Source organism: Mustela lutreola, chromosome 12, assembly GCF_030435805.1.
Source record: "Mustela lutreola isolate mMusLut2 chromosome 12, mMusLut2.pri, whole genome shotgun sequence".
Classification (NCBI taxonomy): domain Eukaryota; kingdom Metazoa; phylum Chordata; class Mammalia; order Carnivora; family Mustelidae; genus Mustela; species Mustela lutreola.
The window spans coordinates 6,965,762-6,993,374 of record NC_081301.1 but is presented as its reverse complement, the minus strand read 5'-3'; the positions used below and the strand labels follow the sequence as shown (position 1 = coordinate 6,993,374).

At 46.7% G+C, this 27,613-nt stretch overlaps 1 protein-coding gene across 3 annotated transcripts; it reads left to right on the top strand.

The window, feature by feature from the left end:
• GLE1 (GLE1 RNA export mediator) lies at positions 1-27,613 on the top strand. Of its 3 annotated transcripts, XM_059142280.1 has the most exons (17): positions 1-187; positions 3,388-3,609; positions 4,581-4,691; positions 8,961-9,109; positions 9,359-9,419; positions 9,647-9,907; positions 15,499-15,730; positions 17,092-17,204; positions 17,365-17,434; positions 19,457-19,599; positions 19,699-19,889; positions 21,885-22,014; positions 22,998-23,102; positions 24,493-24,575; positions 25,516-25,579; positions 25,807-25,930; positions 26,434-27,613. In XM_059142280.1, exons 1-16 carry the CDS (start codon positions 89-91, stop codon positions 25,918-25,920), a joined length of 2,148 nt encoding a protein of 715 aa, XP_058998263.1. In that variant the 5' UTR covers positions 1-88; the 3' UTR covers positions 25,921-25,930; positions 26,434-27,613. The 3 variants fall into 3 exon arrangements, with proteins under 3 accessions (XP_058998263.1, XP_058998264.1, XP_058998262.1); XM_059142281.1 differs by lacking the exon at positions 25,807-25,930; XM_059142279.1 differs by having other exon boundaries at positions 25,807-27,613.

Here is a 27,613-nt window from a genome sequence, read left to right as displayed (position 1 = left end):
GCGGAAGTTAGGGTTCGTTTCCGGGCGGCTGATTCGAGGACTTGTTTTGTCACAAGTGGAGACTCTGAAAAGCTCCCTTAGGTGGACCATGCCGTCTGAGGGTCGCTGCTGGGAGACTCTGCAGGCGCTGCGCAGTTCTGAGAAAGGTCGACTCTGCTACCACCGCGACTGGCTGCTGCGGGGCGAGGTGAGCGGGGGTCCCGGAGTGGGTGGTGTCCTTCTGGCTTCTGGCCGCGGGACCCTGCAGTTCCCTAGCCCTCGGCAAGTCCTGCTCTGGGAACACGTGCGTTTTTCTGACAACCCGCATTTGTTTCTGGACTCCCGTGTGTGCATCTTCGTGTCCTTGAGTGTCTGCCTTCTCCTGCCTATACTGTCCTTTCAGGGAACTTCTCTTATTCCAAAGGTGCTCTTCTCTCGGAAGGCTTCGTTGCCACCTCCAGAGTTAGACCCCTCCGCTGTGCTGTGAAAGCAGCCCTCTCCGGGTCAGTTATGTACTGCCCGTCTCTTGTGCTAGGAGATCCAGACTGAGCGGAGAACGATTGAAAAGGCCAAAATTCTAGATGACTTTGGGCAGATGGAAAGTTTAATGGGGGCGTGGCCCCTATACCTAGAATTTGCAAACCCAAACCCTAGACTGTAGGGCTGCGGACAAGGTTAAGGCATAGCGCCTGTGCCCGAGTTGCTGATAATTAGTTACAGATAGGATATTACCTGCCTCTTTACATTTACATGTGGGACAATTCTGAAGCATTTCCCTGTCTTTTAATATCACTGGCAGTTTTGGGGAATACATAACTTGTATTCTGTCGGATGAATCCCAGCGTGGGTCTGTCTGGTGTAGAGTCACGATGTGCATTTTTGGCAGGAATACCGTAGAAATGATGCTTGTTCTCAGTGCTATCAGGAAGCACACATGTGATGCAACCCATCCTAAGGCTGGGAATCCTAACCTTGATCACCGGGTCACTTGGTTACCTGCCAGATAACTGCGCTTAAAATGCCTCATTTTTTCCTTTTGTAACTGATTAGTATCTTTTGAGGAGGTAATCCAAGATTACACTAGTATCCTTTTCCTAGTCAAACCTCCACCATTGGCATTCATTATATCTGTCTGAATCAGTTAACCCTTGAGGTAACCAAATGACGTTTCTTTGATACCCACCGTTCCTTCTACACTTGCTAGTTGGCATTCTACTGTTAGGAGGAGCTTTCTTTTCTCACGTTTAATGATTTATTTGTATCATCATATACTCTTGGGTTCCTGTTTTATTCCATGAGTTGTAATCCATTACTTGTGTGCTTGTGTGTGTGTGTGTACGCGTGCCTATGTATTTTTATTGTGTGGGAAATGTGTCCTCAGGATAAACTCAGACTTGAGATTGCTGGGTCAAAAGGTGTCCCCTTCTCCCCATTACGGATGCATCAAATTGCCTTCCAGTCAACAAAGGCTGTGTCTTTTTGCCTGCAGCCTTGTCAACAGAATGTACTATTATACCTCTAATTTCTGATTATCTAACGGGTAAGAATGAAATCTCAGGATCGTGTTACAGTGCCTTTTGTGATTCAGATAGAACATTTTTTTCATATATTCAAGAATCAATTTTAATCTTTTTTTTTTTTTTTTAAGATTTTATTTATTGTCAGAAGCAGAGAGAGAGCGCGTGCGCACACACAGACAGGGGGAGTAGCAGGCAGAGAGTGCAGCAGGATCTCCTTGCTCAGAGGCCTGATGTAGGACTCATGCCAGGACCATGGGATCATGACCTGTGCCAAAGGCAGACGCTTAACTGAGTGAGCCACCCAGGCGTCCCATTGGGAGCCAGTTTTATGTCTTTTTTTGTAATTTGATTTATGTCTTCTCATTTTTCTAGTGGAGTTTTTCTTCACCCCAAATTTTACAAGTTCTTTATATGTTAGGGATAATAGTAGCCCTTTATCTAGGATACATATTGGACATACTTTTTTCTAGTTTGTCAGTTGACATTTTTTATGTTTATGGTGGGTTTTGTATGTGTGGTTTTATTGTTTTTACGTTTCAAACTTTGGCCCTGGAATATACTTCAGTGTAAGGAATGAGGAAAAGGGTGTTGTCTCAACATTATTTCTATTACGTCTTGGAAATGAGTCCCATTACTTTATAAGTGTGCATATAGCCTGTTTGCTTCTGTGTCTGGATTATTTCCATGGATTGAATATCTTTTTATTGCACATGGGATGTGTGCCTGTGGTCTAGATCAGTATCTGTCAGCTGTAGCATTATTGACACTTTGGGCTGAGCCAAATAGTTCTTTGTTGTGAAGGGCTGCCGCTGCTGTCTTACAGTGTAGGTTGTGTAAGGGCATCCCTGGCCTCCACTGACTAGATGCCAATAACACACTCCCAGTGGTGACAACAAAAAATGTCTCCAGACATGTACTGGAGGGTGAAACTGATCCTGCTGGAGAACCACTGATCTAGGGAAAATAGTAACTTACAATTTTTGAGTAGTTATTATGGGCCAGGTAGTCTTTTAAGCCATTTATTATTCATTTAATCCTCTCCAAATCTCCTGAGGTGGATCCTTTATTGTTTGGTTTTAGAAGCGATGAAGCCTAAGCACGGAGGGGTTAGGTAACTTGCTCATGGTCACGCAGGTGAGTGAAATGCAGGGATGGAACTCAGGCTAAGAAAGGTTGGTTCCACAGTCAGAGCTTGCAATCGCTGTTGTAGCCTTTTCCCATATTTCCTGGTCATATTTTCGTGACATTGAGTCAAGTTCTCAGCCAGAATTGATGTGTATTTTAACTGCGGTGAAATAGTACAAGCTTCTCTGGTTTGAAGCGCTGTATGGCAGCTCCACAGAGATAGTAGGTAACTGGTAGAGTTGAGTCAGTTGTTGCACACATATTACAGGGCGGCTAGAACTTGCTTTATAGGCTTTCTATTATAAATCCCATTTGTTTTAAGGCATTGGCCTTTAGGTGAGTATCCATTTGTCCATGCCTATTGTTTTAAGAGATTTTATTTATTTATTTTTGCAAGATAGAGGAAGCCGTGTGGGAGGCAAGGAGCAGAGGGAGAAGTAGACTCTCTGCTGAGCAGGGAGCCCCATGCAGAACTCCATCTCAGGACCCTGGGATCATGACCTGAGCCAGAGGCAGATGCTTCACTGACTGAGCCATTTCAGGCAGAAAGAGAGAGAAAGAGAAAGAAGCAAACAAACTACTTTCTCTTCATCTCTAATTGTTAATACAATGAGAATGGGTCTTTGGTGTGTGTGTGTGTGTCTTTATTCAGGCCTTCGTAGATTACCAGTAAGGCAGGTAGTGGGAAGTAAGGACAAAATTATTTCCAGTTGCTTGAATTAGTTGACATACACACTGGGCTTCACCCCCTTCTTCTCTGTAGGATGTCTTGGAAGAATGTATGTCTCTTCCCAAGCTGTCTTCGTACTCCGGCTGGGTGGTAGACCATGTCTTACCTCACACACAAGAGAACCCACCTTCTTCTGAGACCTCAGCATCCTCTAGATCCGCCTCCGCCCTCGACCAAACTTCATGTGTTCCTGGATCGCCTGTCAGAACCCCTGCCTGCTCACCATCCTCCTCAGCAACTCCAGATGGACCCGAGGTAAGGTTTGTGTTCAGTGGGAGATTGTAGGCAGTGGTGGCCAAAAAGTTGAAGTTTAAGGGGTCCCGCTTGGCTCATGTGGTGGCGGAGTGTGCGACTCTTGTTTCAGGGCCGTGAGTTTGAGCTCCACGTTGAGTGTGTTGATTATGGGATGTGGGCTGGGATTGCCCCATCCAAACCACCTCAGCACAAACGGACACTATCAGAAGAAAGGGGAAAAATGAAGCACAAACAAACAAAAAAACTGTCCAGAGCAACAAGCCATTCATTGGTTTATATATTACTACATAAATATAATTTATATTATTATTTCCTTTACTGAGGAAAACAGAACAAGATCAACATCATGAAAAGCACACTGGTTCGTTCTTTTTTTTTTTTTAAGATTTTACTTATTTAAAATGAAACCAGATGGGATTGGGAGGGAGACAAACCATAAGAGACTCTTAATCTCACAAAACAAACTGAGGGTTGCTGGGGGGAGGCCGGTAGGGAGAAGGTGGTTGGGTTATGGACAAATGGGGAAGGTATGTGCTATGGTGAGTGCTGTGAAGTGTGTAAAACTGGCGATTCACAGACCTGTACCTCTGGGGCTAATAATACATTATATGTTAATAAAAAATTAAAAAAATTAATTTTAAAAATCTTATTTATTTATTTGATAGCAGGAGAGATCGAGGGAAGGAGGGAACACAAGCAGAGGGAGTGGGAAAGGGAGAAACAGGCTTCCTGCGGAGCAGGGAACCCAATGTGGGGCTCGATCCCGGAACCCTGGGATCATGACCTGAGCTGAAGGCAGATGCTTAATGACTGAGCCACCCAGGTGCCCCAAGCACACTGGTTCTAACCTAAATTGTTTTATTGTTTTTATGGTTATTACTCATAAGTAGGGATGTGGTTTCCATCTAGAAGGGATAACACCAAGTTTACCATCTAGAATGCTTAATTTTTCTGTTTTTTTGTCTATATAGGGCAAACATGAGTCCCGGCATACAGAACCTATGGTACTTCAGTCCTCCCGGGGGATCCAGGTGGAAGGCTGCATCCGAATGTATGAGCTGGTACACAGGATGAGAGGGGCGGTAAGTGACCCATGAGGTCCGGCAGGCTTGACCTGAGGGAGCCATACGTCAGCGCAGTTCTGCAGGCGTCATGGATGTCTACCCCGTGCTAATTGTCCTTTCGCCAGTGCTGGTAGCCCCTGATTCATTTGGGGAGATAGTGTAATGTAGCAGTCACAAGGGAGCTTGCTGAAGGGAGATCTGGGTTCAAATCCTAGCTCTTCTAGGATTTATATATGACTTCAAGAAAATTACTTAGACTTTCCTGGCTTCCATTTACTTCTTCAGAATTTGAAGATGATCTGGGGCTATCAGATAAGGTTATACTGGGGCGCCTGGGTGGCTCAGTGGTTGGGCCGCTGCCCTTCGGTTCGGGTCATGATCTCAGGGTCCTGGGATCGAGCCCCACATCGGGCTCTCTGCTCAGCAGGGAGCCTGCTTCCTCCTCTCTCTCTGCCTGCCTCTCTGCCTGCTTGTGATCTCTCTCTGTCAAATAAATAAATAAAAACTTTAAAAAAAAAAAAAAAGATAAGGTTATACTGAGAAGATGGATCTTAACAGCCTCCTGAGGAAAGATTAACAGTACTTTAATAATTTATTTGACTTTATTATTTTTTCATACTTTGCCAATAAAAATTAGAAAGATTTTAATTCCCAAGTCTTTTGAGAAAACAACATTAAGGCAACAGAAATTGGAACACCTAATTCATAAATTTAACAACGAACCAATATAATTACGTTACATAAAGTAACCCATTTATTATAGGCTAGCGGTGTTTCAAATGCCGTAGGTCCGGGCCCCACTGGCTGTCGTGTTCATGGAGGAACCACAGTGCCAGCTCCCCACAGCTCGTCTTTTCGTCTTGTTTTTGCCATAGAGGAAGCACGTGTACTTGGCGTGTGCTGGTTTATTTCAGTCTTCTCCACCATTTTCCTGAGGGAGGCCCCATAACTGCTCCTGTATTTACAGAGGATTCCAACCCTCTGGGTGCCTTTGCCATGTCACAACCAACTAGATCTGAACCCAAAGAGCTGACTTTATTATTTTTTAATTAGAAAAGCAATGCATGATTTTGTGAACATTCCACAGAGGACATGAGTTTATAAAGTGCGAGTCTTCTAGCATCAGCCCTCCATTCATTCATTCATTCATTCACTGAGTCAACCAATAGCTGTCATGTGCTTGCTGAGCACTTGGATGCTGTTGTCTAGAGAAAATACTGAGCAAAGCAGACACGAATCCAGGCCCTCATGGGGAATCTACAATGGTAAGGAGAGGTAGGAGTAAACGAGAGAACTAAGTACAAAGTAGGTGGAAGCCGTCGCACTCGGAATGAAAGGCAATGGCTGCTTCCACTTGGGTGGTAGCAATGTGCACAGTGGGAAGTGGGTAGATCCTGGATAGGTGGGGCCCTTTCAGCTGAACACTTACGTCCTTCATCTCTGGGAAATGTTTTCCCTTTGATTGGTCTGTCTTCCTCCATTTCCTTGTTTCTTTCTGGGAACTTTTATTAGAGATGGGGTGTCCTAGATTAATTCCCTATTTCTCCTATTCTGTCTCTCATTTTCCTTTTGTCTTTCTCTGTTTTCCAGAAGATTTCTTTATTTTATTCCTCCATTGTGGTTTGAAAAGACATGTATATATATATGTATATTTTAAATGATGAGTTTTTTCTTATTCTCCACTTATTCTTTTTTCAGAGCATTTTACTCTCATATCATACTAGAGTCCTTTTTTCAGATTTAATTGTGTTCCTTGAAGTAGCTATTTCTTGTAGATTCATTATTTTCCAGTTGTTCACCTTGATCTCCTAGGGTACAGAGTTTCCTCTAATAGCTGAGGACCTTCCTTTGCCAGGGGTTGGATCAAGGCTTCCAGGTCCATAGTCAGAAGCAAGATTATCATGCTTTCGGGCTTCCTGAGTGTCGGCGTTCCTAGGGTATTGTTCTGGAACATCAGCCTCCATGCTAGACAGTCTAGTTATCTCCAGACAGGTTTTTCATTTTCTTACAGGGAGGAACTCTGCATGTTTTTGGGGTGGGAGTGTGTGTGATCATGTAATCAATCACCCCCAGACTTGCGGCTTGCCACCATCACTGCATTTTGTCACTGTCTTTCACGTTTCTGGAGGTCAACCCGCTCCACTGGGTGGTCCTCACTTAGAGGCCAGGAGGTTGTGGCGGCTGGGGCCAGAGTTCTTTGAGCGGCTTCCCCTGCCACCGGGGTAGCAGTTGAAGTGCGCTGTTGGCTGGAACGTCTGTCCTCTCCCCATGGCAGGGCTTCCTCATAGCATGGCGGTCGGGTTCTGAGAGCAAAGCATCCTAAGAAACACTGGCCGAGTCGTGTGGCCTTTAATAACATGGTCTTGGAAGTTGTGTAACATTCTTTCTCTTTGCCGTGCTCTTTTGGTCAGGGCAGTCTTGAAGCTCTGCTCAGGGCGAAGTGCAGGAGGCGGGAGGGTGTCTGAGAATGCGCGAATCTCTTTTTAAATCATTACACAGGACAACAGTAAAAACAAATCAAGCACAAAATGGGCCAAAGTAGAGGTACTTTGCCAAAGATACAGGTAAAGAAACACATGAGAAAGATATAAAAAAAAATCATTACAGCACACGTACCTGGCTGTTGGCTGTTCTAATCTCATGATCTTGGGGCGGGGGTAAGGGCTGACTATTTTTTCCACAAACACTCAGCTGTTTCTGCTTTCAGCCCCATGAACCACACCTGATTTCAGCTCTGGCATTTCCCTGTCTGGAGCCTCTTCGGCGGCGTTCTGCTAGGTTGGCTCTAGGGCCGTAGCCCGCTTGTGTGCGCGCGTGCAAGTGCGTGCGTGTGTGCGTCCTCGCCTTTTCTCAGCCCTGCTCTGTCGGGCCACATTCCTCCACAGAAACTTTCTATCTTCCAGAAGCGTGTTGAAAGTTTTTCCCTGCTGACGAGCTCATGTGCTCTCCGTTGTTGAGTCTTTTTTTCCTTCCCAATTCTCTTGTTTATACAGAGGCTAAGAGGCGAGGTTATGTATGCTTGTGGTCGCTTTGCATTCTTGCACTGGAAGCTTTATTTTTTTTTTTTTTTAGATTTTTTTATTTGACAGAGATCACAAGTAGGAAGAGAGGCAGGCAGAGAGAGAGGGGGAAGCAGGCTCCCCGCTGAGCAGAGAGCCCGATGCGGGACTCGATCCCAGGACCCTGAGATCATGACCTGAGCCGAAGGCAGAGGCTTTAACCCACTGAGCCACCCAGGTGCCCCGCACTGGAAGCTTTAAAATAGGATAACGTAGTGTCTTCACAATACATGTTGCTGTATCTTCATCCCAGTTCGTGGAGCAGCTCGTGCTGTTTGAAGGCTGCCGGGTGTTCTTAGTCCCACCCACTGTCAGAGGTCCAGGCAATCCCCGGTTAATTTAAATTGTTCTAAATTTATTGCCGTTATCCGCAGGGCCGCTGTAAGCGTCCTGGACGTATATCTTTGCACAGGCTTGCAAACGTTTCCTCAGGATAGATTCCTAAAATTAAACTAGTGTCAAAGGATTTATACACTTTAACTTTTGATAGTTAGTATGTCAAGGTCGCCCTAAAAAACCATGTGAGAGGGGTGCCTGGGTGGCTCAGTGGGTTGAGCCACTGCCTTTGGCTCGGGTCATGATCTCAGGGTCCTGGGATCGAGTCCCGCGTTGGGCTCTCTGCTCAGCAGGGAGCCTGCTTCCCTCTCTCTCTCTCTCTGCCTGCCTCTCTCTGCCTACTTGTGATCTCTGTCAAATAAATAAACAAAATCTTTAAAAGAAAAAAAAAAAACCATGTGAGAGTACTCTCACGAGTGGGAGTGGGATACCTGATGCCCTTAGGAATAGAGGAAGGGGACTGTCCTACCTGGAGGTGGGGGAGGGGGTGGAGGCAGAGACGATAAGGTAAGGAAAGGAGTGAGGTAGGAATGGGCACAGCATGTTTATGGACTCCGATGAGGATTTCTGCCGGTCACTCTGGAACCATCATCAGCATGCACACGTTGGAGGCATAGGTGCGCAGGGCTGTTTGATCCTGTGTTGGTAGATATGTGTTCATTCTCGGCGGATACGGGAGTGACAGAAACTGAATGGGGCAAATTGGAGGAGCTTTCCAAAACAGCTGAGTGTAAACATCCACCTAGAGGGGAGACGGAACTCAAGTGTAGCTTCTGAGAAGTAAGCAGCTGGATCCGTGCCCTTGAGTGTCTCCGGAGCCAAGAACCGGCGGGAGGGCAGTCCCCGTGGGTGAGCGAGCAAGTGGCAGAGAGCTGGTGCCGATCCTTTGCAGGAGGGCCTGAGGCAGTGGCAAGAGGAGCAGGAGAGGAAGGTGCGAGCCCTCTCCGAAATGGCATGTGAACAGCTAAAGCGCTTTGATGAGCGGAAGGAGCTACAACATCATAAGGAGCTCCGGGACTTCCGGGAAGTGATGGAGAAGAGGTAAGTTCCGGGACTTCTGGGAAGTGATGGAGAAGAGGTAAGTCAGCCGTCCGCGTGCTCAGCAGCATCCCAAAGGGAGTGAGTTGGGCTGCTTCTGAGGCCTGAAATATCCAAACAAAAGAGCCAGAGAAGCTTCTAACTTTGAATGATGACCAGTGCATCACAAAGAGAAGAAAGGCTTTCAGGAGAGGGGAGCTAAGATGTTTTTGGGAAGCACACCTGACTGCCCTTCTGCCCTTTCTTGAGCAGCTCCAGAGAGGCCCTGGGCCACCAAGAGAAGCTGAAAGCTGAGCATCGTCACAGAGCGAAGGTCAGAGCTTGGGAGAATCCATCTGGGTGTTTCCAGGTCTGGCTCTAACCTGCCCCGAGTCGGCTTTTAGCCAACCTGCGTGGAGGACCTGGCCCAGATCGCGCCTCCACGGGGCTCACCTTGGGCCGTCCTCTTCCAGTCCTGGGCCCAGTAAGGCTCGGGGGGATGTAGAAGGAGAAGGCCCAGGGGTGCCACAGAGACAGGTAACCGGACCGCCCTTTCTGTAGATTCTCAACCTGAAGCTGCGGGAGGCCGAGCAGCAGCGGCTGAAGCAGGCGGAGCAGGAGCGGCTGCGGAAGGAAGAAGGCCAGGCCCGCCTGCGGAGCCTCTACGCCCTGCAGGAGGAGGTGCTGCACCTCAACCAGCAGCTGGACGCCTCCGAGGCCCAGCCGCACGGAGACCTGCTAAAGCTCGACCCGGCTGCCCTCCGGACCCGAGGGAACCAGCTGTGTAGCCTTGTCTCGGGGATCATTCGGGCCACGTCTGAGGTGAGGGATGTGGAAGAGGGACCTAGAAGAGATAATCCTGGTTAGCAATTCATCTTACTTCCCCCAGAAGGACTCTGTGTGTGGGGGCAGTTATCCCCATCCCAAATTGGAATCCTGTACATATCAGGTGTCCTGTCTTTGGGTAAACAATTCATTGTTTATTCTGATCACAAAATAATGGCGTTCGTTCTGTAACATTTTATTGAACACCTGCAAAACTGTGGTAAAAGTTAAAACCTCACAGGAATGTGCATTGCTTTTTTCAGTTAACATTGTATTTTGAATATATAATTACGATAACCATTAACAATATTTTGATGTTTTTAATTAAAGCAGTGTTAAAAACTGCAAGTATCGCTGTGACATGTAGAAGTTGTCAGAATTGGACATTTCCCACATTTAATCATGCCAAATGATTAAAAAAAAAATGCCTACTGTTGAACATTTTGGTTTTTTTTTTTTTTTTTTTTAAGATTTTATTTATTCATTTAACAGGCAGAGATCACAAGTAGGTGGAGAGGCAGGCAGAGAGAGGGGGGGGGAGGAAGCAGGCTCCCTGCTGAGCAGAGAGCCTGATGTGGGGCTTGATCCCAGGACCCTGGGACCACGACGTGAGCCAAAGGCAGAGGCTTTAACCCACTGAGCCACCCAGGTGCCCCAACATTTTGGTTTTTGTATTTATACTATCATGCATAGCACTGTAGTGCTATCATTTTTTTAAATCCTTTTTTTTTTTAAGATTTTATTTATTTATTTGACAGAGATCACAAGTAGGCAGAGAGGCAGGAAGAGAGAGAGAGAGGCGGAAGCAGGCTCCCTGCTGAGCAGAGAGCCAGATGCGGGGCTCGATCCTAGGACCCTGGGATCATGACCTGAGCTGAAGGCAGAGGCTTTAACCCACTGAGCCACCCAGGCGCCCCTGTACTGATAACATTTTATATATGTCTTGTATTTCTTTGAGAAAAATTCCTAGAAATAGAATTACTTGGTCAGAGAATTTTAAGGTTCTTAATTCTTACCCAAAACTTGTACAAATTCATATATATATTTTTAAGATTCTGTTTATTTATTTGACAGAGACAGTAAGAGAGGAACACAAGCAGGGGAAGTGGGAGTGGGGGAACCAGGCTTCCCACTGAGCCGGGCTTGATCCCAGGACCCTGAGCCACCCAGGTGCCCCACTTTTTTTTTTTTTTTTTTTTTTTTTTAAAGTAGGCTCCATGCCCAGCGTGGAGCTTGAACTCATGACTCCGAGATCGAGTCATCTGCTCTGTTGACTCTATTGAGCCAGCCAGAGTCTCCCCCTGCAATTCACATTTTTATGAATTGTATGTTCTTTTTCTTTATTCAAGATTTTATCTATTTTGACACAGAGATCACAAGTAGGCAGAGAGAGGGGGAATCCAAGCAGAGAGTTTGATATGGGGCTCGATCCCAGGGCCCTGAGATCATGACTTGAGCTGAAGGCAGAAGCTTAACCCACTGAGCCACCCAGGCACCCCATGAATTGTATGTTCTTGCCCTTAGTTCATATTTCTACCCGAGTTTTTGTTTTAAAAATTCAGCTGATATGTGTTCTACATATTAAGAACTTTAGGCATTTATCATATTTGAGGCAGAAGTTTATTTTTATAGTTTATCATTCCCATTGAATTAGCTTTATAGCGTTTCTTTACCTTTCCTTTTGTAAAATTTTAAGCCTCCAAGTGTTTTTCAAGCCTAGAATAGCGGTATGAACCTTATGCAACCATTCTCCGGCTTGAGCAAGACTCAACACATGGCAGTCTTGTTTCATCTCTCCTTCCAGCTGTATGCCCTCTCCCAAATGGCTTTCGGATGATTCTCAGACCTAATTACTTTATCTGGGAAAATACTTTGTATGTATCTCTAAAAGATAAAATTTTTTGCTCACATAACCAGAATACTAATATCACATCTGAAAAAGCCAATAACTTCTATGACCAAATATCTAATCAGTGTTCAAATTTTTCCACTTGTGTAAAATTTTTTCCTAAGATCTTATTTATTTATTTGAAAGAGAGAGAGAAAGAGCATGCACATGCTCCAGCAGGGGGAAGGGCAGAGGGACAAGCAGCCTCCCCAGTGAGCACGGAGCCCTGTGATCAGACCTGAGCTGAAGTCAGATGCTTAACCAACAGCACCCAGGCACTCCTGTCTCAGAATTTTTTAACAGTTGGTTGGAACATTACCATCTACACAAGGTTCAGCCTTTTGGTTTTTGTCTCTTAATTAAGTCTTTTAATCTCAAGACTCCATATCCCTTATTTCTTTTTCCTTATCATTTAATTATCAAAGAATCTGGATCATTGGTTCTATAAAATTTCGTTCATTCTGAAAAACTCCAGAATGCAATTGCTAACCCTAACCCCGTGGTATATTGTATTAGGTTTCTTTATTGTCTGTATTTTCTGTGAACTGGCAACTTAAGGACAGTGCCATCCGACAGAACTTTCTGTGGTGCCATCCGACAGAACTTTCTGTGGTGATGGAAATGTTCCATATGTATGTTTTGCGACATAGTAGCCATTAGCTATATGTAGCTGCTGAGGACTTAAAATATGGCTACTGTGCCTGAAGAACTGAATTTAAATAAAAAAAAAAAATTTAAATTAGGGGTACCTGGCAGGGAGTGCCTAGGTGCCTCGGTCATTAAGCATCTACCTTTAGCTCAGGTCATGATCCCAGAGTCCTGGGATCAAGCCCTGCTTTGGGCTCCCCACTCAGTGGGGAGCCTTCTTCTCCCACTCCCTCTCTCCATTGGCTTGTGTTCCTGTTCTCGTTGTGTCTCTCTCTGTCAAATAAATAAATGCAATCTTAAAAAAGTGAGGGATACTTGGCTGGCTCGGTCTGTAGAGCACGTGACTCTTGCTCTCAGGGTCATGAGTGCAAGCCCTGTGTTGGGTGCGGAGATCACTTAAAAATAAAATATATTAAAAAAAGAAAGTGAATACCGAGGGCACCTGGCTGACTTGGTCATAGAAGCATGCTACTCTTGATCTGGGTAGGTGGGTGGCTCAGTCGGTTAAGCGTCTACCTACGGCTCGGGTCATGATCTTAGAGGGCTGGGATTGAGCCCACGTCAGGCTCCATGCTCATCCGGGGAGTCTGCTTTTCCCCTCTCCCTTTGCCCTTCCCCCTAATTGTGAGCCATCTCTCTCTCTCTCTCTCTCAAATAAATCTTTTTTTTTTTTTTTTTTTTTAAGTTATCATTTCAGGGGCACCTGGGTGGCTCAGTGGGTTAAAGCCTCTGCCTTCAGCTCAGGTCATGATCCCAGGGTCCTAGGATCGAGCCCCGCATCCGGCTCTCTGCTCAGCAGGGAGCCTGCTTCCGCCTCTCTCTCTCTCTTCCTGCCTCTCTGCCTACTTGTGATCTCTGTCAAGTAAATAAATAAAATCTATTTAGAATTGTAAAAGTAAAGATTAGGGGCACCTGGGTGGCTCAGTCGGTTAAATGTCTGCCTTTGGCTCAGGTCATGATCCCAGGATCCTGGGATTGAGCCCTGCACAGGGCTCCCTACTCAGAGAGGAGCCTGCTTCTCCCTCTGCTCCTCCCTTCTCGTGCTTTCTCTATCTTACACTCAATCTCAATAAAGATGTAAAAATCTTTAAAAATCAAAAAACAAAAAAAGGAGGGATGGCTGGGTGGCTCAGTAGGTTGTCTGTCTTCAATTCAGGTTGTGATCCCGGGGTCCTGGGATTGAGCCCTGCATCAGGCTCCCTGCTCAGTGGGAAGCCTGCTTCTCCCTCTCCTGTTCCCCCCTACTGATGCTCGCTCGCTCGCTCTCTGTCAAATAATATAAAAAAGATTAAATTTGTACCATTCTTTCATCTAACTCCATAATCTTTGTCAAAGAGACAAACAGAAATAAATCATGTTCAGTGAAAAAATCTAGGTGAATGTTTGAGTTATGTTAAGATGTGGAGGCATAGCAACGAAAACAAGTCATAATGGGAAGGATCAATAGATAAAAGTACACAAAACTGAAAGACACGTCATAACTTAGGAAACATTTGTAACATTTATAGCAGACCAAAATTTCATGTCCTTGTTCAGAGAGAGCTCTTAAGATCTATGGGAGAAAAGGTAAATAAATCACTCTCTGTCTACTTCCATTCCACTAACAGAAAGATGAGCAAAGGACAGGACAAGCAGCTGTAAAAGGAGAAATATAATTGGTAAATTTGAAACTAAGTGTTTGTTTTATTTTGTTTAAGATTTTATCTATTCATTTGACAGCACACAAGCCGGGGGAGCTATAAGCAGAGGGAGAGGGCTCCCTCCCTCTGCCAAGCAGAGAGCCAGATATGGGACTCCATTCTAGGACCCTCAGATCACAACCCAAGCCAAAGGCAGATGCTCAACTGACTAAGCCATCTAGGTGCCCCCTGAAATTAAGTGTAAAAATCACCATTAATATATGGAATGCAAATTAAAACACAGTATCGGGGTACTTGGGTGGGTTAAGCCTTTGCCTTCGGCTTAGGTCATGATCTGGGTTAAGCCTCTGCCTTGGGCTCAGGTCTTGATCTCAGGGTCCTGGGATTGAGCCCCGCATTAGGCTCTCGTTCAGCAGGCAGCCTGCTTCCCCTTCTCTCTGCCTGCCTCTCTGCCTACTTGTGATCTCTGTCAAATAAATAAAATCTTTAAAAAAAACAAAACAGGGGTGCCTGGGTTGCTCAGTAGGTTAAGCCGCTGCCTTCGGCTCAGGTCATGATCTCAGGGTCCTGGGATCGAGTCCCGTATCGGGCTCTCTGCTCAGCAGGGAGCCTGCTTCTTCCTCTCTCTCTCTGCCTACTTGTGATCTCTCTCTGTCAAATAAATAAATAAAATCTTTAAAATAAAACAAAACAGTATCTTTAAAAAAAAAAAAAGATTTTATTTATTTATTTGAGAGAGAGAATGAAAGAGAGAGAGTGTGAGAGGGGGACGGATCAGCGGGGGAAACAGACTCCTTGCTGAGCAGGGAGCCTGATAAGGGACTTGATCCTGGGACACCAGGATCATGACCTGAGCTGAAGGTAGTTGCTTAACCAACTGAGCCCCCCAGGGGTCCCCAAACACAGTATCATTTTTATCTAGACTACTGTCACAAACTTGTAAAAAGTTATTCCAGCCAATGTTGGTGAGAGCATGGAAGAACCCGTACTCGGGCGTGTCTGTGGTTGTGACAGTAAATCGTTCATTGCCTTTAAGAGAACAGGAGACAGTCGGCATCAACATGTTGAACATGGGCACTCCACTGGTGCAGCAGTTCCAACTTAGAAATTGTTGACTCGGGCGCCTGGGTGGCTCAGTGGGTTAAGCCTCTGCCTTCGGCTCAGGTCATGATCTCAGGGTCCTGGGATCGAGTCCCGCATCGGGCTCTCTGCTCAGCGGGGAGCCTGCTTCCTCCTCTCTCTCTGCCTGCCTCTCTGCCTGCTTGTGATCTCTCTCTGTCAAATAAATAAATAAAATCTTTAAAAAAAAAAAAAAGAAAAAAAAGAAATTGTTGACTCATGTGTGAGTTGTGGTTCGGCTTCACAGGTGCCTAGAGAAGGGACACCAAATTCTCCCTCTGTCCCCCTGACAGAACGGCTTTCCCACAGCAGAGGACCAGGCTGTGGCGGAGAGAGCCCTGCAGGAAATGCGGGACCTCCTGACAAGCTTGCAGCAGGAGATCACCAGGGCCCGTGAGGACAAGAGGAGGCAGGATGAGGAGGCGGCCCGAGAAAAGCGGCAGGAGTCAAAAATGCAGCAGGGCCCGGAGGTCCCCAGAGAGGCCCCAGCTCCCAGCCAGGGCCCAGGAGGGAAACAGAATGAAGGTGGGTGCTGCTGTGGATACGGTCTTTTCATCCAGAATGTGAAAGGAAACAAGCATGTGTTTCAATACGGTGTTAAGCTTCAGGACGATATACCAGAACTTTTATATGAAGTAAAATTTACTACTGAGTTTTTACTGACTCTACATGCAGTCTGGTTGATGTGTCGCCAGATGCTTGCCATGGGGACTTAAAATTATGTATTGTTCTGGTAGATGTATTATCCCAGGTTTTGCTTCTCCAAGGATTTGGATTTGGGTTTTTGGTTTGGTTTTTTTTTTTTTTTTTAAGATTTTATTTATTTGAGAGAGAGTATAAGCAGTGGGAGCTGCAGGCAGAGGGAGAAGTGGACTCCCTGCTGAGCAGGGGGCCTGATGCGCAACTTGATCCCAGGACCCTGGAGTCATGACCTGAGCCGAAGGCAAACGCTTAACTGACTGAGCCACCCAGGCATCTCAACTGCTCTGAGTCTTTAAAATAATGTAACAATCACTTTTCAGCCTTCTAAGTGTAAAATAAATCTGTACACAGTAGATGCTCATTTAATACATAGGAGAGGGTCAGTATAGCATAATGGTTGAAGGCTGGCTTTGGAGCCAGATCCATGGGAATGTAGTTTTTCTACTTCCTGGCAATGTGACGTTGGCAAATTAACCTTTCTACACCTACTTCCTTATCTAGGAAACAAAGATAATAATGGTATCTACTTTGTAGGATTATTGTGACAATGAAAACAATATCTATATCAGCTGATGAGAACAGTGCCTGGCTCATATTAAGTGTTTGCTGAAGGGGCGCTGGACTGGCTCAGCAGAAGAGTGTGCGGCTCTTGATCTCTGGGTCATGGGTTCGAGCCCTACACCGGAGGTAGAGATTGCTTAAATAAATATATATATAGGGGCGCCTGGGTGGCTCAGTGGGTTAAGCTGCTGCCTTCGGCTTGGGTCATGATCTCAGAGTCCTGGGATCGAGCCCCGCATTGGGCTCTCTGCTCAGGAGGGAGCCTGCTTCCTCTCTGCCTGCTTGTGATCTCTCTCTGTCAAATAAATAAATCTTAAAAAAAATACATATATATATACATATATATATATTTTTAAGTGTTCAGTGGGGGTACCTGGGTGGCTCAGTCATTAAGTATCTGCCTTTAGCTCCAGTCGTGATCCCAGGGTCCTGGGATTGAACCCCGTATCGGGCTCCCTACCTCCATGGGAAGCCTGCTTCTCCCCTCCCACTCCCCCTGCTTGTGTTCCCTGTCTCGAGTGTCTCTCTGTGTCAGATAAATAAATGAAATCTTTACTAAACAAATAAACAAACAAATAGTATTCAGTGAATGCTAGCTATCACAGAAGGCTCTCTTTTCTCAGACCTCCAGGTGAAGGTACAGGACAGTACAATGCAGTGGTACCAGCAGCTGCAGGATGCTTCTAGTCAGTGCGTGTTGGCCTTTGAGGAACTGACCAACAGCAAAGATAGTCAGGTAGGAAGGGCTGTAGATTGGGAACCCTTGGGGCCTGGTAGTTCTGTAAACAGCCTCGTGTCCCAAAGGAATGTCGCTAGCGTGTCACATTCCATAATCCTCCTGGCATCTACTCAGCCCTTCCAAACACTGCCTGCCTCTCCATGTTCTCTCCCGGCAGGTCAAAAAGATAAAGATGGACCTCCAGAAGGCTGCCACCATCCCAGTGAGCCAAATCTCCACCATTGCAGGTTGGTCAGAGGAGTTAAGAACGTGGCCCTCCGCTTCACTTTGTTCTGTTTTTTAAGACTCCAGATCTCCTCCTCTGTAAGGTTCCTGTAGGCAGAGTCTGTTCAGACAGGTGACATTGGATCACGCATGTATGAGTTAGGTCTTACTGTCCTTTGTTTCTTGTTCAGCACATAGAAGGTACTTGTTACACGTTGGTTGACTAGCTTTTTATAAATAAGCTGCACTGTTAACAGTAAGTTCTTTAGACAGGCTCTTACGTGATGTTGAAAATCCCTGCTGAAGACATCGCTCCAGGAACCTAGGATGTGACTCGCCTTCTTTCCTTTTGTCTTATAATATTAGCTTGTCCAAGCTTGAAACCTACCTTCATACTTTAGAAAGTCTTCCTGATCTCTCCGGAGACTGAGCTTTAGAGAGTGAGAACTAGATAGGGGAAAGACCCTTCTCTCTCTCGTTCAGAAACAGTGGTTCATTTCTCTCGAGCTCTAGATGTGGAAGCCTCCAGCTTACAAGCTGTGTGGCCCGGTGGCTGGCAAGCATGAACAGTGGAAAAGCTGCTCTGACTTAGCTGGGGGCCCAGCTCCCCTGACTCACTCCTGGCCTAGAATGTGTCGACAAGTTGCAGTTCTTGCCCACGGGAGGGGCTATGGCAGAACGTACATATCACTCTGCTGCCTGAAAGTTCTCTCCAGATCAGGGCAAGGTACAAATAAACATGAATCACTTTCAGGACTTTAAAGCGCCATTTCCTTTGCTCACAGCATCAATGAGGGCAAGCTTCACATGACAGCCAGGCCACCCCCTGACTCCTCTCCTCAGGCTCCCCAGTCCTGTTTCATTCTTCACCTCTGAGCAGGTCCGAGTTTGGCTGGGCTGCACTTACTGCACGTTTCCTACGCCCTTCATCTGCACCATCAGGGTTAAGTCCTTGAAGAGCCAGAGGCAGACATGCTCTGGAGTCAGGGCCCAGTACCTGCTGAGGACGGAGAAGGAGAGGGTCTGATTCCTGCCTCTCGAAAGGCAGACATCCATGAGTGGTTAGATTTGGAGCTGAATTTAAATGTCTTCGGTGCTGGTGTGGCATATGGGATGTGGGAGGCCATGCCATGCAGAGGGTTGGGAGCTGACTTTCCTAACTGGAGCAGCACAGAGAAGGGGGCTGATGGGAAATTTTGGTCCTTTGAAACCATCAGGAAAGTAGTACAGAAGTGTGACTTAGCAGGAGTGGGAGCTGCTATTTTGGTGTCTCAGTAAGATTTGAGTAATGAAGACCAATTTAGATCTGCTTAGGCCCCAAAAAAGGCATTTATTCTAAAGCTACAGGAGTGTTTCTCAGAACCTGCTGGCAGGAATGGGGCTAGGTCTCAGCAGTTAGAAACCTTAGGAACCTTTTTTCTCATCTTCCCTCTGCACATCTCTGATCTCACGAGAGACCACTGTTCTTCAGACCACTTGGCAGGTGCAGGGGTGTGGCGTTCGTGAGCACGTATGTAGCTGGGCCAGTCACTTCCAGGAGGTGACTCAGTCGCTAGCTGATTGCCTCAGCTGGTTACTCCTCGTCACACCGTAGCCAGTGTGGGCCTGGGGCGCACAGCCACCACGAGCCCACCTCAGCGTGTCTGTGGATGAGGGAGGCCGGTCCCGGGGAAGGGGGAGTCACTGAGAGCTGGGAAGATCCTTTAGAAAGGTTTTCCCAGAGACGCAAATGACCCCTCTAGGGATGTCGGCCACAGCTCCTGGGCTTGGTAGCCGCTGCACACCTGTTTCCGTACCGTTTCCTGCTCTGTTCAGTGTGTCCGCTTCAGAAGGCGTTCATTCCCAAACAAGGAGCTCCTTTGAAATGGTACCACGTTTCATGCACTTGTACACCCCAGGCAGCTCATATTTTATTTGTGTGTCATATCTTTTTCTGCAAAAGTATTTTTGCTTCAGGTTCTGACCTTGTGGAGGCCTTCTTAATGCAATGATGAGAAGCAGAGTGGTTTGCAGTAGAGTCTTTTAACCGACTTTGTCATTCCCAGGCTCAAAGCTGAAGGAGATCTTCGACAAGATCCACAGCCTGCTCTCTGGAAAACCCGTTCAGTGTGGCGGGCACTCCGTGTCCGTCACCCTGAACCCACAGGGCCTGGACTTCGTGCAGTACAAGCTGGCAGAGAAATTCGTGGTGAGAAACCCTGTAGCCAGAAGTCTGGGGAGAGGCTGGTGCACAGCCTTTAAGCTTCTCTCCCTAGTAACTAAAGCAGTCCTGTCTCTGCTCCCACAGAAACAAGGAGAGGAGGAGGTGGCCTCTCACCACGAGGCAGCATTCCCCATCGCGGTCGTGGCGTCGGGAATCTGGGAGCTCCACCCCAGAGTGGGAGACCTCATTCTCGCTCACCTCCACAGGAAGTGCCCCTACTCTGTTCCCTTCTACCCGGCTTTCAAGGAGGGAATGGCATTGGAAGACTATCAGAGGTGAGGTGGTTTTTCTCCTCACTCTCCTCAGGGTGAATGAAATGCAAATAAAATTGGGGTTTGAAAGTGCCTGGGTGGCACAGTTGGTTAAGCATCTGACTCTTGGTTTTAGCTCAGGTCACAAGCTCAGGGTCATGGGAGGCGGGGCACCAAGTCTGCTTGAGATTCTCTCTCTCTCACCCTCTGCCCTTCCCCTTGCTCATTTGTGTACTCTGTTTCTCTCTGTCTCTAAAATATAAATGAGGGGCACCTGGGTGGCTCAGTGTGTTAAGCCTCTGCCTTCAGCTCAGGTCATGATCCTGGGTCCTGGGATTGAGCCCCCGTATTGGGCTCTCTGCTCGGCGGGGAGCCTGCTTTCCCCTCTCTCTGCCTGTTTGTGATCTCTCTTTCTGTCAAATAAATAAGTAATCTTAAAAAAAAAAAAAGAAATATATGTGTGTGTGTGTGTGTGTGTGTATAAAAAATAATCCTAAGAGAAAAAAAATGAACTGGGGTTTATTCTCCTTCATTTCACAGATCCTTATACATACCTGGAATGTTCTATCAGAGAATCCAATGTCTTTCATACAGACTGGCTGCTTTGGGATTTTGTGGATTCAGGTGCAATAATTAGCATAGAAGAACACTGAGTCCAGGAGCCAGGGGTTTTAGAATTGTGCCCTGGTTCATCATTTAATGATTTGCAAAATGTCCAATCACTTAAGTTCTGTGAGCATCATTTTCCTTATTTGCAAATGGGAGTAATGATATCCATTAGTCCTGTGACTTTGGGGTGCCTGGCTGGCTCCTTTGGTAGAGCGTGTGACTCTGGATCTTGGGGTTGTGAGCCCAAGCCCCATGTCGGTGCAGAGATTGCTTAAAAATTGTTTTAAAAAAATTCTGTGAGTTTGCCTTGTGGGACTTATGTAATACATAGATATGATTGCCCATATGCGTGCTTTGTAAACAAAGTATTCTGCAGAGATAATGATATTTAGTAAAAATAATGATACATAGTGCTAAAAAGGGGCGCCTGGCTGGCTCAGTCTGTAGAGCATAGAACTCTTGATCTTGGGCTTGTGAGTTTGAGCCCTCTGTTGGGCCTAGAGCTTACTTTAAAAAAAAGAAAAAATTTAAATAAATAAAATCTTTTAAAAAAAAAAAAAAAGGGACGCCTGGGTGGCTCAGTTGGTTAAGCAGCTGCCTTCGGCTCAGGTCATGATCCCAGCGTCCTGGGATCGAGTCCCACATCGGGCTCCTTGCTCAGCAGGGAGCCTGCTTCTCCCTCTGCCTCTGTCTGCCTGTGCTCGCTCTCTCCCCCTCTCTCTCTCTGATAAATAAATAAAATCTTTAAAAAAAAAAAAAAGAAAAAATTGAGGCGTGTGGTTGGCTCAGTTGTAGATTATGTAGCTATTCAGTCAAGAGATGGAGAGTTCATCTGGGCACAAAGCCTACTTTAAAAGACTAATACTGAGCAGCGCCTGGGTGGCTTGGTGGGTTAAAACCTCTGCCTTCGGCACAGGTCATGATTCCAGGGTCCTGGGATCCAGCCCCGCATCGGGCTCTCTGCTCTGCAGGGAGCCTGCTTCCACCTCTCTCTCTCTCTGCCTGCCTCTCTGCCTACTTGTGATCTCTGTCAAATAAATAAATAAAATCTAAAAAGAAAAAAAAAAAGACTAATATTGGGGCTCCTGGGTAGCTCAGTCAATTAAGCATCTTCCTTCCACTTGGGTCATGATCCTAGGGTCCTGGGATTGGGCCCATGTCGAGCTCTCTGCTCAGAAGGGAGTCTAATGTCTCCCTCCCGCTGCCTCTCCCCTTGCTTGTGCTCTCTCGCTCTATCTCTCAAATAAATAAAATGTTTAAAAAGAATAAAATAAAAAAAAAAGACTATTACTGCTAATAATAATAATGCTAAATGGTACGGTACTAGATTGTTCCTTTTAGCCCTAACAAGCCAGTGATTTGTCACCCTCGCCTTGGCCTTATCACGTTGGATCTTTTCTTCCCACGCAGGATGCTCGGCTACCAAGTGAAGGACTCCAAAGTGGAACAGCAGGACAACTTTCTAAAGCGCATGTCTGGGATGATCCGACTCTACGCCGCCATCATCCAGCTCCGGTGGCCGTACGGGAGCCGGCAGGAGGTAGTGGAGACGGCCTGCTCTCCCAGTGAGAGGTCAGACCGTATTTGTGTATCTTGTCCCCCGGGCCTGTTGCCCTTCTTGCTGCGGGGGCGGCCTCATTACACGAGAACTTCGTGTGTACTGCGGCCCCCTTGGTGTGCTTTAGAGAAGTTGATCTTGAGTGTTAGGAAACTTGGACCAGCAAAGCTATTTGTTCAAAAACTGACTTAGTTGAGCCTTTAAGGGACTGGGTTTGTAAGAGTGTCTGTCTGTTGTGAGCCAGTCATTAAGTTTAGTATTCTATTAGAAGAGGAGTGCTCTAAATGATACAGTATCAGGTGTTGTTGTTGTTGTTATTTAAGTAAGTTCTACGCCCAGCATGGGGCTTGATCTCATGACCCCGAGATCAAGAGTCACGTACTCTATCGACTGAGCCCGCCAGGTGCCCCAGTTCAGTGTCATTTTAGACCTGGTTGGTGCCTCATGTCTCAGATGAGCAGATGGGGTCTCAGCGAACTTTAGGGACACACATTGCCAGTGACAAAGCCACAGCTGGGGTGCAAGGCTTTGAGCTGCTAGCCCAGTGCTTTACTCCAAGGATACAGATTAGAGACATGGAGAAGTGAAGTACTTGGGGACCTAAAGAGAAGGGATCGTAAGTGGATCGAATCCAAGTCTTTACCATGTACCTGCTGAGTCCCATTCTGTGCTAAGGGTACCAAGAATAATAAGTAAAATGTCTGTACAGGTAACTGTTTGGATCCCTGAAACCAAAGCTGCTACATGGGGATTAGGGATTCCTTTAATGAATGGGTGGGTTCCAAGGTGTTGGCACATGTGAAAACAGAATTTGTTCATCTTGTGTTGTTTCTGCCCTGTGGCATGTGCTTGATTTCGATAATCTGGGGGTCCGTGTTACTTAGTAACAGATGGAAGATAACCTTGGGGGTTTAGATCTCTGGATACAATGAGATCAAATCGTGACCAAGTGTCTCCCCTCCCAGATTCATCCTCATGGTTTAAGTCATGGCTGGCGCTGGTTGGCACAAATCTTAAATATGGAACCCCTGTCAGATGTGACAGCCACCCTCCTCTTTGACTTCTTGGAGGTACGTAATGCAGTTACCACACAAGAGGGACAGTGGTTGACACAGCCTTTGGTCACCATGAGACCTGCATTGGTAAACAGTGTGAAACAGAGGCCAATGGTCAGCAGCATTAGGACCCAGTGTCACTGTCACACATTTTCCCCAAGTGCTGAAGACAAACCTAGCTTTTGGGTTTTCTTCTGCTTGTGCTTTCTTTTTTTTTTTTAAGATTTTATTTATTTATTTGATAGAGATCACAAGTAGGCAGAGAGGCAGGCAGAGAGAGAGGAAGGGAAGCAGGCTCCCTGCCTAGCAGAGAGTCCGATGCGGGGCTCGATCCCAGGACCCTGAGATCATGACCTGAGCCAAAGGCAGAGGCTTTAACCCACTGAGCACCCAGGCACCCCTCCCCTTGTGCTTTCTTTCTCTGTGTGCTTGTCTTCTTATTATAAAGAAGAAAATAATCTGTACATCCCAGCATAAGCAGAAAGGGACATTTGTTTTAGGGATAGAGCATCGACTCCCAGAACCAAGGGTAGAGTGTACAGGCAACTGTCATGTGGGCCTGGAACCAGGAACTAGAATGTTACCAGGTACCAAGAGTCTCCCTGGGGCTAGTGGTCCTTCCTGTGCTCTCCCCGCAGTCTTCCTCAGTCTTACTGCGCAGGCCGGCTTTCTCTAGTTCTCTGTGCACAGTGGAGACGATGGCCATCCTGGGCTACAGCCCTCTGCTTCAGTGTGGCCACCCAGTGTAATGCAACTGTCACCCCCTGTTTGTGATCCCTCATTCCTGGGAAAATAAATCTGATCAGCTTGCTTGGGTCAGGTCTCTCCCTCGTCCAAAAGGTTCTTTACAGTCCTGTCTGCCAGTGAGGGGCCACCACTATATGATGAGGGTAAGGGTTTCTGTGGAAAGGAGACATTTCTTAAAGGTTAAAGACTTGGAGCACATTCCATGACAGATCTGGGCTGTCGAGCCAGGAATGCCAAATGCTTCCGTTCACCTTGGAGTTCCTGAAGTCACACAACATGAGCAGAGATCCTGAATAAATTTGAGAACATGGTAATGTTCTGTATGTTCTGCTTGCTATGGCTCGGAGGAATGCCATGCCTTCAGAAAGCTTTCCATTCAGTAGAATCACAGAAGAATAAATAAGTTGAATTCACATTTCCCAGTTTGCTAAAATACCTGGTTTCTTGGATGTCTGGTGTAATGGAGGTGTTATATACAGAGAAATGCTTCAGAACAAGGTTAGATCTTTCCATCTATTCCCTTGCAGAACTAGCTAGGTGGCACTGAGGCTGAAATTCTTGGTAGGAGTAAAGGCAAAGTGTCAGTGTGCTATACGGGTCTCTTGCCTGAGCGTGAGTTTGCATTCTCTGCTCTGACGGCGCCTGTCTCTTCCTGTAGGTGTGTGGGAATGCCCTCATGAAGCAGTACCAGGTGCAGTTCTGGAAGGTGATACTTCTCATCAAAGAAGACTACTTCCCCAGGTATGTGGCGCATTGACTAGACAACATGGGATTCAGTGGGTGAAACACGTGGTGTCAGAGGCCTCTGTGCGCTGTGACGTGCTGGGTTTGACTTGAGATGCACCTGTAGTACGTGTGACATCATCTCTTCTCCTTCACCTCTTTGACATTTGAATAAATGCTTTCAAACTGTAATAAGAGTCTTAAAAGAAATTTTTTTTAAGATTTTATTTATCTGACACAGAGACACAGCGAAAGAGGGAACACAAGCAGCGGGAGTGGGAGAGGGAGAAGCAGGCTTCCCGCTGAGCAGGGAGCCCGATGTGGGGCTCGATCTTAGGAGCCTGGGACCATGACCCGAGCTGAAGGCAGATGCTTAACAACTAAGCCACCCAGGCACCCGAGTCTTTTAAATGTTTATTAAATATATATATATATATATATATATAATATAAATAATATAAATATTAAATGAAAAATGAATTAAGAAGATCTGGGTTACAAATACCTGACGTTTCTTTTACTCTGTTTTTTTCCAAACTTCCCAGCTAATTTGGGACGGTGATTACATGCAGGCAGGAATTAACCCAGAGAATCCAACTTCCTTAATAAATCAGTTTCTGCAGCTGTTTGCTTGACACTGTCATGGCATTCGACTTTAGGGGCCCTTCTCATTCCTCTCAACACCCTGGCATTTCAGCTGGGGGAGAGGCCTTGGCAGCACCCACGCTGCCTGATCGCAAAGACCTTGGAAAGGAATGTCCTCTCTTCTGCTTTATCCCTTGGTTTGAAAAGAAGCCCGAGACCCTTTGGAAGAATGACAGCATCCTTAGTCTAGAAGCCGTCTCTCCGAGTCATTCAATCTACCCCTTCCTCTGGATCAGCAGTGTCCCGAACTCTTCTCCCAGAGGGGAGTGGGAATCACAGCTGTGATCCGTGTATTTTCTTCCTCTCACTGTAGGATTGAAGCTGTCACAAGCTCAGGACAGATGGGTTCCTTCATACGCCTCAAGCAGTTCTTAGAGGTAAGATGGCCTTAGACCAACACATTCTGAGCTTCTGTTGCCCTCGAGGGCGCCCATGTCTCTCACGCACCTCTATGCTCTTGGATTGCAGTCTTCCTCTTGATTATTTTATTTTATTTTATTTTAGTCATCTCTACACCCCACATGGGGCTCACACTCAGCCCCGAGATCAGGAGTCACCTCCTTTGTGACTGAACTAGCTAGTCGCCCCCTCCTTGGTGTTTTAGAACTCTGCTTTGTGGTCCGTGAGTCCCCCTTCACCTCAAGGGGCGGCACTTCATCATCTTCTCCTGTGCCGCCGTCCATGCTGCCTGAGGGGAAGTTGCCTTAGGGATGAATAAAATGTCCCAAGTGAGTCTGGCATCACTAATACATTTCTTGCTTGCTGGCTGAGGCTCCTTCCTCAGTCTCCGTTCTGGGGAACTGGGAAATTTGCTCCCTCTTCTCCGTGAGAACAAACCACACTTTCGGCCAGTCTCCTCCCTTTTCCTCCCATTTGCTGGAAACCAGAGGCTCAGTGTGACCAACAGCCTGGAAGCCTGTGGTAGGTCTGCCGGGACGGCCCCCTGACTTGCACTTTCCCATAGCCTGAGTGGGCAGAAGGCAGGTGAGAAGGATGAGGCAGGGCTGCGGGGGACCGGGTGGTGCGGCGGAACCGGCAGCCTGGCCTTGGGCCCCTGCTGCGGTTCACACGGAGGCAGAAGGCTCCTGCCTGGTGTTGGTTTCACTCCTCCCGCTGCTGACCGCTGTTCGGACGACTTAAGCTTGCTGTCCCTCAAAGCTGCTTCCAAATGCTCGATGTCGGGAGGAGCGTACCCAGAAAATCACTGTTTTCTCCCTCTTTTCCTGACCAGAAATGTTTGCAGCGCAAGGAGATTCCAGTCCCCAAGGGCTTTCTGACTTCCTCCTTCTGGCGTTCCTGACGGCCGTCTGTCGCCTGCCCACCATCACCGTTTTGTTTGAGAGGGACAATAATAAAGCAACTGAAAACAGCTGTATTTGGGAGAAGTCATGTCAGATTTAGAAATCCACCAATATATTTGTACCTGGCGCCTCGGAGAGGAGACTTCAGGGTTCCCTAAATCTCGGGGGTCTCTTCAAAGGGTCTCTTCAAAGGCTGAATGCTCTTTAAGGGGTCCCCAACGCCATGGCATTGGCGTTTCTCATTTCTGAAGTGTGGGGAGGAGCAGTTTAGTACTTGGTTTGATGGTTCATCCCCTTTGTGTCTGGTGTCTTTCAGGAAGTCTGTAGTCCCTTCACCATTTCCCTCTGAGCCCGCCCCTTCCGCTGCACCCGCCCCCGCCCCAAGTCCTGCTGTTCCTGGTCAGAGTATGGTTAATGGTGGAGGCCCACATTCTCGCATGCAGCTCCCGGTGTGGTGGTTGTGCCTTTCTCAGCTTGTGAAGTCGTTATAAATTCAGAGGAAATGCCTGTAGATGAAGATTAAGTCCCAAATTGTATCAAATAGTTTAGCATCTGGGACTAGGACCGTTGATACATGTTACGTTGAAAAGGACACACTGTTGGTCCTTTTAATTTGGAGTTTGGGCCCTGTATGGCCAGGGACGCATGAGTCAAGGATGGTGGGGGGGGGGGGCTTTTTGTTTTTGAATTTGGATGAAGACAGGCCGAGATGGGCCTGCAACATTACACCTGAGCCCAGCATCTACGAGCAGTGACTCGGGGGTTAAATAAAATAAAGGTGTTTGAGAGAACTTAGGAACTGCTTTAGAATTGTTGACATGTCCTGAGTAAAGAGCAATAATAGATTCGCCTGACTAAAGCCACTACAGAAATTCAGAGCTTGGCTGTTCAGAAAAGAATTGAGGTTTTTTTCAGGAGAGACTCACCGTCTTTTTTACAACACGCAGCAGCTATGGATCTACTCTGTACTACGTGTCATCTGCGGGGAGGTGTTCTGGGGGGCAGGGGGATCCCCTGGTACTCTTGAGTGGCTTGAAGTGACACATTCTGTGAATCGTTGACTCTGGTGCCAAAAAAAACAAGGAATAAAGCTTGATTTTTAAAAACCCA